Source organism: Panthera onca, chromosome C2 (genome assembly GCF_046562875.1).
Source record: "Panthera onca isolate mPanOnc1 chromosome C2, mPanOnc1 haplotype 2, whole genome shotgun sequence".
In the NCBI taxonomy this organism is placed as follows: Eukaryota; Metazoa; Chordata; class Mammalia; order Carnivora; family Felidae; genus Panthera; species Panthera onca.
In genome coordinates this window covers 132,679,998-132,693,916 of record NC_138347.1, presented here as the reverse complement: position 1 = coordinate 132,693,916, position 13,919 = coordinate 132,679,998, and the positions used below count along the sequence as shown (strand labels likewise).

General features: G+C 53.2%; 1 protein-coding gene across 1 annotated transcript in view; it reads left to right on the top strand.

Annotated features, from left to right (window-relative positions):
- Window positions 1-13,919, top strand: part of SH3BP5 (SH3 domain binding protein 5) — a 77,257-nt gene that overhangs the window by 52,307 nt on the left and 11,031 nt on the right. Inside the window, exon 4 of the mRNA XM_078432358.2 lies at window positions 7,968-8,132. Within this exon, the coding sequence (XP_078288484.1) occupies window positions 7,968-8,132 (165 nt within the window). The remainder of the gene's footprint in view (window positions 1-7,967; window positions 8,133-13,919) is intronic.

Genomic DNA, 13,919 nt, shown 5'->3' with positions numbered 1-13,919 from the left:
AATTTTTATTATTAAACAGCTCGTCTCCAGGACAGAGCAAAACTATTTGACCTTGATTTTTCTGATCCCCTGAGTCTCCTCTGACCTGGGATCTGTTAAAGAGCTTTGGGGCCTGTCCCCTGAAATGGCTTCAGGCCCTCCATTATATCTCCCAGAACTGCGCACAGCTTCCTCATGGGTTTCAGATATACATACCATGGACCTTTCACTTAACTTAGAATCTCTATCGTTTCGTTTACTATACCCTGTATTAGGCAATTTGCTGTTAACTGATAATGGCTCAACCTGTACCTGATAACAGTTGGGACTGAGTGAGAATTGTTGTCCCGTATGCTCAACTGATTCTTAGATGTGTACAAAATCGATCCAGGAAAACTGAACTGGGTAGAACTGATGAAAAGCTCCATGGCACAAGCTGCATTTAGTAAAGGTTGATATGGATGAAACTATTCAGTGGATCGAACCTATGGATTTGAAATAGGAAAGAACTGATCCTAATTAAAATAACTTCGACTAAAGAAAAATGAAAAAAAGTAGGAACACTGGGTTTGAAAAATGATCAAGGACCTAAATGGGCTTAATGGCATTTTTTCTAGAAAATGCTTTCAAATGAAAATGTGTCTACTCTGGGATAACTCTGATTAAAATGTTTGTATCCAAAACATCCTCAGGGGCCGAATGGCCTCGTCAAAATGCCCGGCACCCACCTCTGGCCAGACAGTAGTTTTTGCTCCGACAGAAGTTGTTTTTTGGTTTTTTGTTTGTTTGTTTTTGACTTTTTTTAAAGTTTATTTATTTTGAGAGAGAGCATGCACTCGTGCAAAGAAGCAGGGGAGGGGCAGAGAGAGAAGGAGAGCGAGAATCCCAACAGGCTCTGTGCTGACACAGAGCTTGAACCCACGAACCATGACCTGAGCTGAAATCAAGAGTCAGATGCTTCATGGACTGAGCCACCCAGGTGCCCCCCCCACCCCCAGAAGTTTGAAAAGGGAGAAGAAGGAGAGGAAAATTTCCGAATGGAAAGACTCAGACTGTCAGCTGCTGATGAGTGGGATTGCTCGGGATAGATGCAAAAAACTAGAGCTTGAATCGAACCGAGAACGGATGCCGCTGTTGTCGCTGTCTGTTGTCCCCTTTGATGTTCATCCCAGACATGCCTCCCTCCCTGAGGCCAGCCCGGTTTTTGATCCTGCTTTCGAACGTTTTGATTTCCTCAGGTGGCCTGGAGAGGAATCCGGGACTTTTCTTCACGAGCTTCTAGCTGAAAGATGGGTTCTTTTCAGCGGCACATACAACATTCACTCTAAAGGGCAAGGGCAAAATTGTATCAAGTGTAAAAAAAAAAAAAAGACAAAAGGCTGGGACAGAGGGTGTCCTCCTGGTGGTTGCTCAGTGCAGCGACCGTACCCTGGTGCCTGTGGGCCTCGGGGCCAGCCCAGTCAGAGCACCGACCCGGCAGGAATAGGCCAGGCCTCTCTTTCCCCAGTGACCTGCGGCTCATGTCAGCTGAAGGGTCAGTGCTGACCTCATTCTCGGGCAGCCTCTGCTTCCCCCCCGCAGGCTGATGTCTTTCCGACCCTGTTTAGATGGAAGTGGGCGTGCCCCCCCGCTTCCATTTCATGCCCAAGTATCCAGCGGCTTCTGGAAACCTCGTTGCTCTGTAACTTGCCCTTCCAGGAGGGCCCACACTTCCCTGTGTCTCTTCCATCCCCGCCCCCCCCAGCTTCCCTGTGAGTGGGACCCAAGTTGTTCCCAACAGCAGATAGGGGAATAGCGTTGGGCCGCAGGAGAAGTTAAACCCAGCATTCAGGATCAGCTCCCAGACCCCGCGGTTGGCATGCTGGCTCTACACCGTGAACGCTCTGCTCTGACGAAGCAGCCTGTTCCCTGCCAGCTCTTGGCGGGGGGGGGGCGGGGAACAGCGTGCTCCCCTTGGTGGTTGGCCTGGTTTCTCCCGGTAACCCCCCTACCTTCTTTGATCTGTGTAGCAGTGGCCAGTGTGGCCTTGATTAGGGTGAAGGAGTAAGACCCAACTTAGCTTGACCTCTTTGTGAGGAGTTTGTAGCCCCAGCAGGTGGTATTTAATAGAAATCTAGAATGGAGGCTCAGGGTTTGAACCTTGACCTCACCCTTGGTGATGTGGAGCAATTTATTCAACCTTTCTGCGCCTTGGTCTCCTTTATAAAATAGGGATGATCATTGGACTACCCTCATCGCATAATTTTGAGATTGAAATGAGGCACTGTACTCAGAACACCTTTCATACGTTATCGGACTCAGAAATGCCCAAACAGTAACTGCTATGATTACTGACCTATAACCATCTATATCCACCCTTAGGGGTTTGCCAGTGGTCGGGTACAAGACTGGTCTCATCGTGGGGGCTTCCTCTGTGACTGAAGGCCATCCCCAGCTGGAGTATGGCTTTGGGAAGCCATGTGACAAGACTCCTTCATCTTTCCGGTTTCCTTAGCTGACTGGCTGGTGTGTTAGTGACACCTGCATGAGCCGTAGTGGGAGGCAGCAGTCCCACACGACAGCTTGAATTCCCGTCTCATCTTTGGCCCCCTGAGCAGCTCTTCTTGCTGTGTATTAGTTACAGGTAGGCTGTCCAACTCTCCAATGATTGTGTCCTTGCCAGAGGTCTACACCTTGGCAGATACTGCCTGGCGGAAGAGAAACAGCCCTGTTTAGGGGTCAGAGGCTCTGGTTTCCTGGCTCTGGCCAAGCACTCAACAGCTGTGTGACATTCAGCAAGTTGCCTTGCATTTCTGGGCTGTCTTTTGAAAAGTGAAAATGAAGGTCTTGAACCGGGTGGTCTGTAAACTTCCTCCTACTCTGAACCTTTGTTGCAACCACGTGAATGTCCAGATACCCTTGTTCCTTCCTGAGACCAAATATGGGCCGGGGTGGAAGTCCAGTGCAGCCTCTCTCTTCTCCCAACAGCCTCAACCACGGCGGACCTCTTCCCTCATGCCCCCCCCCCCCCCGCCCCACCTTGTTGATGACACAGGGGACCATATGTGTGAGTGCTTCATAGTCACAGCTGGCCCCAGGCCAGAGTCTAATGAAGGTCACTGTCAAATTCATTCGTAAGCAGCCTTTTAAAATTCTTTCCAGTGAGCTGTTTCCATGAAAGTCATTAGTATCCCTGAGTCATGAAGATATTTCAAATTTTCCTATGTTGCGTCTGACAGTGAAAACCCAGCTCCCCCAACATTTTCCTCGTCGGTGCTCTTCTAAGTAGAGCCTCAGCCAGTTTGCTAACTGGGTTCCTCTGTCATGACACCCACTGCCTGATTTGTATACACCGGGGAGTAATATATTTGTAACTAGAGCTTGAAAGGGCCTTTTTTTTCTTTCTTAGAGTTTGAAGATAAAACTTGTTGGTGTTGGTCGTGCCAAAGATTTCTGGGTGTCCTCTTTCTACATTGGTGAGAACCAGATAGTCAGCTCTTGGTGGGATTGCTAAGTCAGTTTCTGATTTTGGTGGTCACGTGTCCCCTTGTGACGAGCCGTCTCGGAGGTAAGCCCTCCCCAGGTAGATATGTGTGTAAACTCATGGGTGCCTCCTGTATTTCCATGACCTGGCCTGGTGTCTCACCCTCTCCCTGGATGAATCTTCCTTAGGAAACCTTTGATAAATCATTCTCTCTTTCTTCCCTGTGTTCCCATAGCGCTTTCCACCTCTGTTACGGTCATGATCTGTCTTGGATTGGAGTTTGTACTGAACGTGTCTGTTTTCCTGACTGACTTCGAACCCCTTATTTGGTGTGGGCCCCCTGTCTCCAGAAATCAGGTTCCAAGACGTATCTCAGCAGCACTGAATGGAGTATATCCTACTAGCAAGGGTACGATAGAATGTTCCCCGCCTTGCGTGTGCACCTGCCTGTGAATGTGGTTTTAGAAAATGTTTTATGAAATGCCTTACAAAGAAGCTATGAACTTTGGGATTCTTTAGGAATCCCCAAAAGTTTGGTTCCTTGGGCTTATTAGTAGTAAAATGGGCTGTGAGCAGCCAGAAAGCTGTTGAGGGAGATTTGGCCAGTCTATGCTAGTTGCTGTAGTCCCTTCTGTCATGTTTACAGAATAGCCCAGCTGTATAGAAGGGAACATGTGATCACTTGGGTTTAGATTTAACCAAATGTAGCAGAAAACTGGCTTAAACATGAGCCTTTATTATATTTTTTTCTGTCATTTAAAAAGTTAGGAGGTAGGCAATCCAGGGCAGGGACCTAACTTACTTTTCTTGTATCCTTAGGAGAGTTGCCTCATGATCCAAAATGGCAGTTGAAGCACCAGCCATTGTGTTGATAACACAAATGGAAAGACAAAGAAGCCCTCTTGGAAGGCTCCAAGAGTGTCCATTTATATCTCATTAGCTAGAAGTTAGTAACAGGAGTCCTAGCTAACTTGACAGCTGGGAAGTAAGGTCTTTAGCTGGCACATTGCCTCGCCGTAAGACACAAAGGCTCTCTCACCAGGGAAGATGGAGAGAACAGACTGTGGTCCTGAAGAGCCGCCCACCATTTACTTGAATAAACGAGTAGGTAGGGAAGAGATGGAGAGATGCCATTCGGTTTCTGTGGGTCAAGTGTTGACTGAAGCCTCTGACTAGATCTTTGATATGACAAGGCCAGCACATTTCCGATACCACCACGTGGGGGAAAGAGCCTTGAGGAAAATTCAGAAACTCACAGACTTGACAGAAAGCATGTTCTTCTAAAGGCCCCTTCAGACGGGCCTCCTTTTTTCCTTCCTTGTAGAGATCCGGTTCCCTTATTTCGAACTCATCAGATGCAAGATAGCAGGCGTAAAGGGTGCGGGTCTGTGATACAGCAGCCACATTTCAGCTCGCTCTTTTGTTTGCTGGAAGAAAGAAAAGCTTCATAATTCAAATGGGGAGACCGGGGGTGGGGGGGGACGGGGAAGAGAATTTACCCTTAAATGGTGCTGAATTGAAATACTAACATTTCCGGGACGCCTGGGTGGCTCAGTCGGTTAAGCGTCGACTTTGGCTCAGGTCATGATCTCGCGGTCCGTGAGTTCGAGCCCCGCGTTGGGCTCCTTGCTGACAGCTCAGAGCCGGGAGCCTGTTTCGGATTCTGTGTCTCCCTCTCTCTCTGACCCTCCCCCGTTCATGCTCTGTCTCTCTCTGTCTCAAAAATAAATAAACATTTAAAAAAAAATTAAAAAAGAGAAATACTAACATTTCCTTGGAAAAAACAAACACAAGTACAAATCCCACCTAGGGAACTGTTAGAATCCTGTGGGACTGATGGTCTCTTGGTGTGGTTCAAAGCACATAGGTGGTCTGTGGGGCAGGTTGGGGGTAGCTTTGAAGTGCCAGGTCCCAGTGCCTCCCCGCTTGTCCCTCAGTGCACCTAGGCAGAAGGGGGTGGGAGAGCCACCGGGGCTGTCCTCTCATGGGACTTCCATGGACTGGCCTAGAGGCCTGGGGTCTGGAGTGACGTGTCATGTGCCGAGAGCATCCACGCGTGCTCAGTTGGTCAGTTCTGTAGGACGCAGGCCCCTTGTCCCCATGTGTGGCTGAGGCACGCCTGTGTGGCTGTGTGGCCTGGGGCCACGCAGTGGTCACAGCAGGCAGGCCCCTGGGCTACTGGTTGAAGCATTAGCCGGGAGTTCGCTCAGGCCCACGCTCTTCATGTTTTTTGAAACTTTTTTTTTTTTTTTTTTAAGTTTACTTACGTATTTTGAGAGAGCGCATGTGAGTGGTGGAGGGGAGGGGCAGAGAGAGACGGAGAGAGAGAAGCCCAAGTAGCCCAACACGGGGCTCTACCCCACCGACCCCGGAGATCATGATCTGAGTGAAATCAAGAGTCAGACGCTCAACCGACTGAGCCACCCAGGTGCTCCTGTGTCGTTTTTGATAGCAACGTACGTATTTTAATTTTAATTCTAGCGGAGTTAACATACAGGGCTATATTAGTTTCAGGAGTACGATATTGTGATTCAGCAATCCCATACGTCACCCAGGGCTCCTCGAGATACGTGTGCCCTTCCATTTTGAAATTTTGATCCTCATCTTTGTCAAGGTCTCCTACAGATACTGTGTCTCATGAGGCTCCTTCCTCCTGGCCGCCCCCCCCCCCCCCCAAGGCTAAATTTTTCAGGTCATCTTGTCCTCCAGTCCTCTGTTCCTGCTCATTCTCTTTTCGGAAGGAGCCCTGGATTCCCTCTCCCGGAACCAGTTTCCTCTTCACACCCCGGTACTGTCTGTATCTCCCTCCCTCCAGTAGCAGTCTTCGTGCGCAGCTCTTGAGGACGGTTTCTGGATGTCCTCTCCGTGCCTGTTTCTGTTCCCCGACCAGATGGTCATCCTGGAAGGTCAGGCTGGGTGTGGTGCACAGCACGAGTCCACCTCCACCGTTTGCTGAAGGGTGGAGAGCGGCACCCACAGGGTCACAGAGCTGTTCCTTGCCTCGGGGGCTGCTGTGTTCCAGGTCTGTCTTGTTCCCCTTAACCGTCTTCGCCCTGTGGTTCCCGAAGACTTCCTCTAAGTCATGTGAGACTCACTCTGGGGATGGATGGGGATGGTTGTTCCTCTTGCTCCTGAGCCCCAGGGGCTACCCCGTGGATGTCCCCGGGGTTTGTGGAACTGATCTGGTTAACCATAGGTGGTGGGTAGGCGGCTGCAACGGGCCAGCGTGTGCTTGTGCTCTGCTGGGAAATTCAGAGTGGTGGCCGGAGGGTTTTGTTTATGGTTCCTGATGCAATCTCATGGGCCACTCTTGGGGGAGAAGTGTTTACTGTCCAAAAGAAATAGAAAGTGAGCCAACAATGTAATTTTAAATTATCCGGTAGTTTCATTAAAAAAAAAAAAAAAAAAAAAAGTCGAAAGACACAGGTAAAATTAATTAAGACAGTCTATTCAACCAACGATATCCGAAATACCATCATTTCATCATGTAGTCATTCTGAATATGGAGATGGTTAACAATTCTTTTTTGGTACTAAGTCTTTAAAATTTGGGGTGCTTTAGGGGCGCCTGGGTGGCTCAGTTGGTTAAGCGTCTGACTCTTGGTTGGTCTCAGCTCAGGTCATGATCTCACGGTTCGTGGGTTCAAGCCCTGTGTCAGGCTCTGTGCTGACAGTGCAGAGCCTGCTTGGGGTCCTCTCTCCCTCTCTTTCTGCCCCTCCCCTGCTCTCACTCTCTCTCTCTCTCTCTCTCTCTCTCAAATAAACTTAAAAAAAATAGTACAGAAAAATGCCTTTAAAATAAAGTCTGGGGTGCTTTGCACTCAGCGTGGATTAAGGACCTTTGAGGTGCTCAACAGGCGCGTGCGGCTGGTGGTGCTCTAACATACAGCCCGCTACGATTTGTGTCCGTCCTTCCCTCTGCCCGTCGCTGTTGGTGAGTGCGAATTGGGCGAGAGCCTGTCTGGCAGAGTGACAGCACTTAGTGGGACTTTGAGTAACTGGGGTCACAGCTCTGCTGCTCGCCCGTGTCGGGTGGCCTGGCCGGGTCTCTCAGAGCCACAGTTACCACCTGTAGAATGAAGGAGGCCGTTGGACTGCAATCCCCTGGGCCCCTCTGGCTCTGACCTGTTGGCAGGGAGCCACGGATCTGGGCAGGGATAGTGCTGGGAACTGCTGTGTCTGCCGTGGGGCATCCTTAGCAAATGAGAGCTGCTGTATGAAAGGCCACAGCCAGCCTCACCTGGCTCGTGAGGGGCTGGTTTGCCATCTCCAGCTGACTGACCCGGCATCCGTATCTGATCTCTTGGTTCCTGGACTCTGGAAATCGTCTGCTCCTCTATGTGCTGCCTGTCCCCTTATCCAGCATTTGTGAGGCCCTGCAGGTGCCCGGCTTGTCCCCACGTGGGAAGGCAGAGATGGACAGGGCAGCCCCAGACCCTCAGGAAGCTCATCTTTTGGAGGGTGTGACAGGCCAGAGGGAGCCCCTGCCGTTTCCTGAGGCCTCATGAGGGTTCTTTCTTGCACAGGCCCAGCTAGAAGCTCAGAAAGCCACGCAGGACTTCCAGAGGGCCACAGAGGTGCTCCGAGCCGCCAAGGAAACCATCTCCCTGGCTGAACAGCGGCTGCTGGAGGATGACAAGCGGCAGTTCGACTCAGCCTGGCAGGAGATGCTGAATCATGCCACTCAGAGGGTATGAGTCACAGCCATGGGGGGGGGGGGGGCGTGTTTCGTGCGCATGTGTCTGTGTCTGCAGGTGGGTGGGGGGGGGGCATCTGCGTCAGTGCCTCCCCTTTGTGGGTGGGGGGTGGGAGCATCCTTCACACTGCTCGTCCATGCGATCCAGACTGGTTCTTTTATTTATTTATTTATTTTAACGTTTATTTATTTTTGAGACAGAGAGAGAGCATGAACGGGGGAGGGGCAGAGAGAGAGGGAGACACAGAACCCGAAGTAGGCTCCAGGCTCTGAGCCATCAGCCCAGAGCCCGACGTGGGGCTCGAACTCACGGACCACAAGATCGTGACCTGAGCTGAAGTCGGACACTTAACCGACTGAGCCACCCAGGCGCCCCGCGACCCAGACTGGTTCTGACGAGCTCTTTGTGCCCTGCTTCTCCCAGCAGAGGCTTGGTGCCTAAAAACACTCTCTGAAAGTCACAGACTGTCTCTCCCTGGGGTCTCTGCTGGCCTGGTACTAAGGCATACTTGGAGTGAGTCTCCCAGTAATAGGTACAGCTGTTCCTTCCCTGGTCACTTGAGTTTGTCTGGTTCGGATCCTCTCTCTGAAGGTCTTGACTGTGGATTGGCCTTCCCAGAGGAACCAAGTTGTTTTCCGGGGTCTGTTCCCACTAAGTTCCAGGAGAATGGTTGAATTTAGAATCCAAGGTGGAAAACCTTGATTAACGGCCCCAAACCACATGGGGCCTGGACTGTGTGAGTGTGTGTGTGTGTGTGTGTGTGTGTGTGTGTGTGTGTGTGTGTATGTATGCGCGCGTGCCTGCACGTGTCTATAACGTTGGCGGGAGGGTGGGGGCCATGGTAGATGAAACCAGAATCCAGTGGCCACTCCGGCTTGGCCTTTGGGCTCGGCTGGGATTCGAGGAGGCAGCACGGGAGCAGGAAGTGGGCCGTGTATGATCTTGACCCCAATTTGACTCCTAGGTTTTGTAGCCATTATTGTTCGGGTCTTTACCAGCTCACATGACCTGCGCTCTGACCACACTGCTCAGAATCGAGACAGCTGCTCGGTTCAGCAGGACTTGATACCTTCACCTAACTCCACTGGGTTTTCTAGGAGTCGCACTGAGTGTTCTCGATACCCCCCGCCCCCCCAGGCTGACTTGGCTTGCCGCAGGGTGGGTGGGTGAGCTGACATGTGGCTTTGGCGGCTGCAGCTAAGGCCTTAGACAGAGGGGTGATGGAGAGGAGGCAGTGGGGGAGGGTAGCCGCAACTCCCCCTGGCCTTGCCACCTGTGGGGCTAGGAAAGTCAGGAGTTGGTGCCACAGCCTCTCCTTTTTCAATGTCACCTGCCACAGTTCAAGTCCCAGGGGATCTGATAATTAAAGATGGCCTTGTGCTTCCCTAAATAGAAAGCCTGACACGCAAATAAATGACTTCCAGTCAAATCAGCGTCGACTGTACCGCCTCCCTCTGAAGCCTGAGATACGGGCCTGGCTTTGTGTGGCTTTGGGCCTCCTGCCCCCTCGTGGACATGATGCCCAGAGAGCCAAACACAGGCCGAGCTAGCTTTTCTGGGTTAGCCCGTCAAAAACCCAAGTAGAAGTTGGAAATCTTGGAAGTTTACAAGCCACAGGCTGACAGATGTGGAAAGGACCAAAACAAAAAGAAGGGAGCCGGTGGGGGGCGGGGGGGGGTTGGTGGCTCAGTCAGTTAAGCATTTGACTTCGGCTCAGGTCATGATCTTCCGGTTTGTGAGTTCCGGCCCCGTGTCGGGCTTCTGCTGTCAGCATGGAGTCCACTTTGGATCCTCTGTCCCCCTCTCCCTGCCCCTCCCCATCTTTTTCTTTCTCTCTCTCTCTCTAAAAACATAAACACTTAAAGAAAAAAAAGGGGGGGGCGTAGCTTCTTCCAAGAAATTAGCAAAAGAGGCGTTTCCTTTTTGCCCTCCCTCCCCCCCAACTGGAGCTCAAAATCAGCCTTAATAAATCATTTCAGAAGCTATTTAATCTGTTCTTTAGAAAAGAACAAATCAAGTGTATGCTTAAAACAACAACAACAAAAGCATATATTTTGTAAGTCCCAGGGCCCTAGCATGGATGGTGAGCGGCTGGTCAAGGAGAGGTGTCCCCAGGACCTCTACGTTGCACAACTCTTGGGAGCACCGTTTATGCCATCGTCTTTGAGAATGATGCTTCTTGGGGTTGGGCAGTGCATAACTTGTGGGGCTAAGAAGGTAGTGAGGTCACACGGGCTCCTAAGGGCCTGGGAAGGGTCATCTGATGTGTGCCCTCCCTGAGGCCACTGGAGGTTTCTAGGCGGTGGGGATGACTACTGCAGATTAGCAGGTGCTCCGGGTCACAGGCCGGGATTTCCCCCCTGGAGCCGCCATTCTGTTTTCCCAGGTTCCTTCACGGTTGCACAGGTTTGAACCACTGAGAGAGAAGCAAAGTTCGAAACTGAAACCAGCAAGAGACAAGGCTCTGGTGGCAGAGCCTTCCCCAACCAAGGCCCTGCGTTGCTGAGAACCTTAACCTGGAACGGGGCATGTGGAATTTGATGGGGGTGGGGTGCAGACCCTCACTTTCTGCCTGGCTGTGGGTCTCTGTCTGGATTTAGCACTTCACGAAGTGGGGCTCGTGTTGCCTGCTCCCCAGACCTCATGGGGCTGGCACACCCAACCTGCTGCATGTTGGGTGGTGAAGACAGTGACGAGTGCAGACTGTTTCCTGCCTTGTCTGACTTCCGGATGCTCCAGGAAGCCCATTCCTTCAGAAGGAGCTAGCTTTATCTCACCCTCTTCTTCCGAGGGCAGTGCCACTTAATGGTCTAGTCAGAGAGCTCAGAAAGGTCCGCCGTCTTGAGAAAGTGGCAGTGGTTTGGGCTGCGTAATTCCCTCACCCCAGGCAATTGGAGAAATGCTGGAGTGAGTGCCCTTGTTTCTTGCCCAAGCCCATCAGTGTGTCCCCTTTGCTCCCTTCAGACTTCTTATGGTGACATGGGGCAGTTACACCTAAAGCCATGGCTGAAGCCATTCTAGGAGACCCTGAGCAATGCCAGGAGTCCCAGTTTCTCTGTTAGGCCACATGTAATGCCAGACAGGGACAAAGGGACAGTTCTCCACTCGGTGTTGGGGTCAAGAAGGGCCTTAAAAGCCACAGTGGGTGAGGCGGCGTGGCTGAGCAGGCCATACCTGTATGTAAGTGGCTTTCCAGAGGACACACGGCCTAGGGTCCCTGCTGCTCACCACTTGGGGCCTTGGGCAGCAGAGGCCCCTACAGCCTTGGCCATTTTGGCCTTGAAAAAGCCTTTTTGGCAAGGGGATAGCTTTTCATCAAATGGGAGAGGAGGCCCAGCATCTGAGGGGAGAGGAATTGGCTTTTCTTTAAAAAAAAAAAAAAATTTTTTTTAATGTTTATTTTTGAGAGAGAGTGTGAGTGGGGCAGGGGCAGAGAAAGAAGGAGACACGGAATCCAAAGCAGGCTCCAGGCTCCAGGCTCCGAGCTGTCAGCACAGTGCCCGACGCGGGGCTCAAACCCGCAAACTGTGAGATCATGACCTGAGCCGAAGTCGGACGCTCAACCGACTGAGCCACCCAGGTACCCCAGAATTGGCTTTTCCGATTGATAGCTATTGAAAGAGAGCAGATCGGGGAAGGGGCTGTGACTTGGAAATGGGGAGGCATTAACTGTGGGTGAGCAGGCAGCAGGTGGCCTCCGGGGAGGAAAGGGCACAGGGCCAGCGTCTCGCCCCAGGTCTGGGTGCGTGGAGACTGCCTGGCAGCGGGGATCCAAGGCCTGGGGTGGCACACGCGAAGCCGGTGAGGCCAGCTGCCCTGGGCTGCCTCCCGCATGGCGGTGAGAAGCCATCTCCTTGGGCCCCCTCACCCAGGGAGGCAGCAGAATCAGAAAGCAGCCCGAGGAGCTGACCGAGGTTCTGAGAACCCGCAACCGCCCTCCCTGGGAGGACCCTGATCTTGGCTCTGGGACGTCAGGGGTGGTGGAGCGAGGGTGGAACGCTTTGGGGCTTGAAGAGGAGTTGAGAAAGGGGGAACGCGAGGCCACGAGGAGCCAGGCCAGGTAGAGGTCTTCTGGCCGGTGCGGGTGGTTCTGCAGGCGTGGGGTCAGGGGGAGGCTGGGCCCAGTGCAGCTGGCACACCAGCTCGGTGTGTGGCACACCTGCTCGGGATCCGGGCAGGATGGCCGCAGCTGTTTGAGCAGCTGTGAGCAGGGTCCCTTGGACCGTTCAGACCCAGCTGCCTGCCTGCCCTGGGCTTTCAGGAGGGGGCCAGTCAGGCACTCTCGGACCCCACGCTTCTCTCTGTCCTGCTGACCTAGGAGGAGGGGCAGAGACCCGTGTCTTTCCCCGGATCCTGAGCACAGGCGGCTGCTGGCCTGCATGCTCTCCCCAGGGCCCCCTGCCCGCTTGCCTGCCCATGCCTATCCTGGAGCGGACCCTTCGGTGCTGGTTCTAGCCACTCGGGGCCACCAGGCCCCAAGCCTTGCCGTTGGGCCCCGGTGGACGGTCGGTTCTTGAGCATTTGGGACAGACCCTGAGATGGACACACCCAGAAGTGGACACAGCCAGAGGGTCACCTCCAGGACTGGGTCCTCTCTGGGGAGAGAGTTCTCAACTACCCTGAGGGAGTCCAAGACTGTTCCTGTTGAACAGTTCCTTTCTTCCAGAGCCTTCCAGCTCCAGGAGAGGAGGTGGGAAGCCCAGCACTACCTGTCTTCCTTTGTTGAGTCCTCACGCACATCCCAGTGGGGGTGGCAGATGGGGCTTGGGGGACGTGTGCGAGGCAGGGGAGGGCTGTCCGTGCTGACCCCGTTTCAGCCAGCCCTGCTTCCTCCCTTCATAGCCTTGACCCCAGCTGCCCGCCCTGAAGACCTCTCTCGAGTGCCACCTCCGAGCTGCCGTGGCCGTCCTGACAGCCCAGACCCCCTGCTGCCTTGAACGGAGGCCGCTGCCGCCGGGCAGATCTATCCCTGCTGGGCTGTCAGCCCGAGGTTTGGTCTGCAGCGTGCCCCGTGCGCACGGCAGGTGCGTGAGCGCCGTGTGTGGCTCCAAATTGAGTGGGAAGGTGGCAAAAACGCAAGAGCACGGCGCAGACGTGGGGGCAGCTCTGTGCAGAGGTTAGAGTCAGGACCCAATAGCTATCAATCCCAGGCTTGGAGGAGGGCAGGGGTGGCCCCGGGAGGCCCAGGGTGATGGCGGTGTGCACCCCAGTTCTGAGTTGCACCTGCCCATTGGGTTGCTCGGCCCGGCCCGTGACTGCCCTGGGGTGCCAAGGGACTTAGTTGTTGCTTTATTTCGTGGCTCACCCTGTTTCCTGTGGCTTCAGCCTTCCTAGCGGAGCCCCTGTTCCCATGCTGCCCTGCCCTCTCTTTCCCTGCCATTGCAGACCTCTCGTGCCTGATGCTGGGCTTCAGATGGGGGTGCTCCTTGGTTACCATGCAGCCAAGGCAACATGCATGGTGTCTTTCTCCCTGGAGGTGGAAGGAGGAGTTCGGGGGGTTGGGGGTCTCCTCCAGGAGCTGGGGGTGGTTTTTCTGTGGGAGTGCAGATCGGGATGGGATACGGCAGACATGGCCTGGTAGGGGTGAAGCGGGGGACCGTGACACGTCTCTTCCTCAGTCTTCACTGGCTCCAAGTCCTCGGAGCTTTCTGAGTGTTTAATTTCAGACAGACTTGGCTTCTTTTTGCAGACCAGGGGCTGAGATAGACGAGGGCCTGTGTGCAGCTGGTGTGGATCCTGCTTCTGGTGGGGACCCTTCTTGTTCTGTAGCCACAAATCACA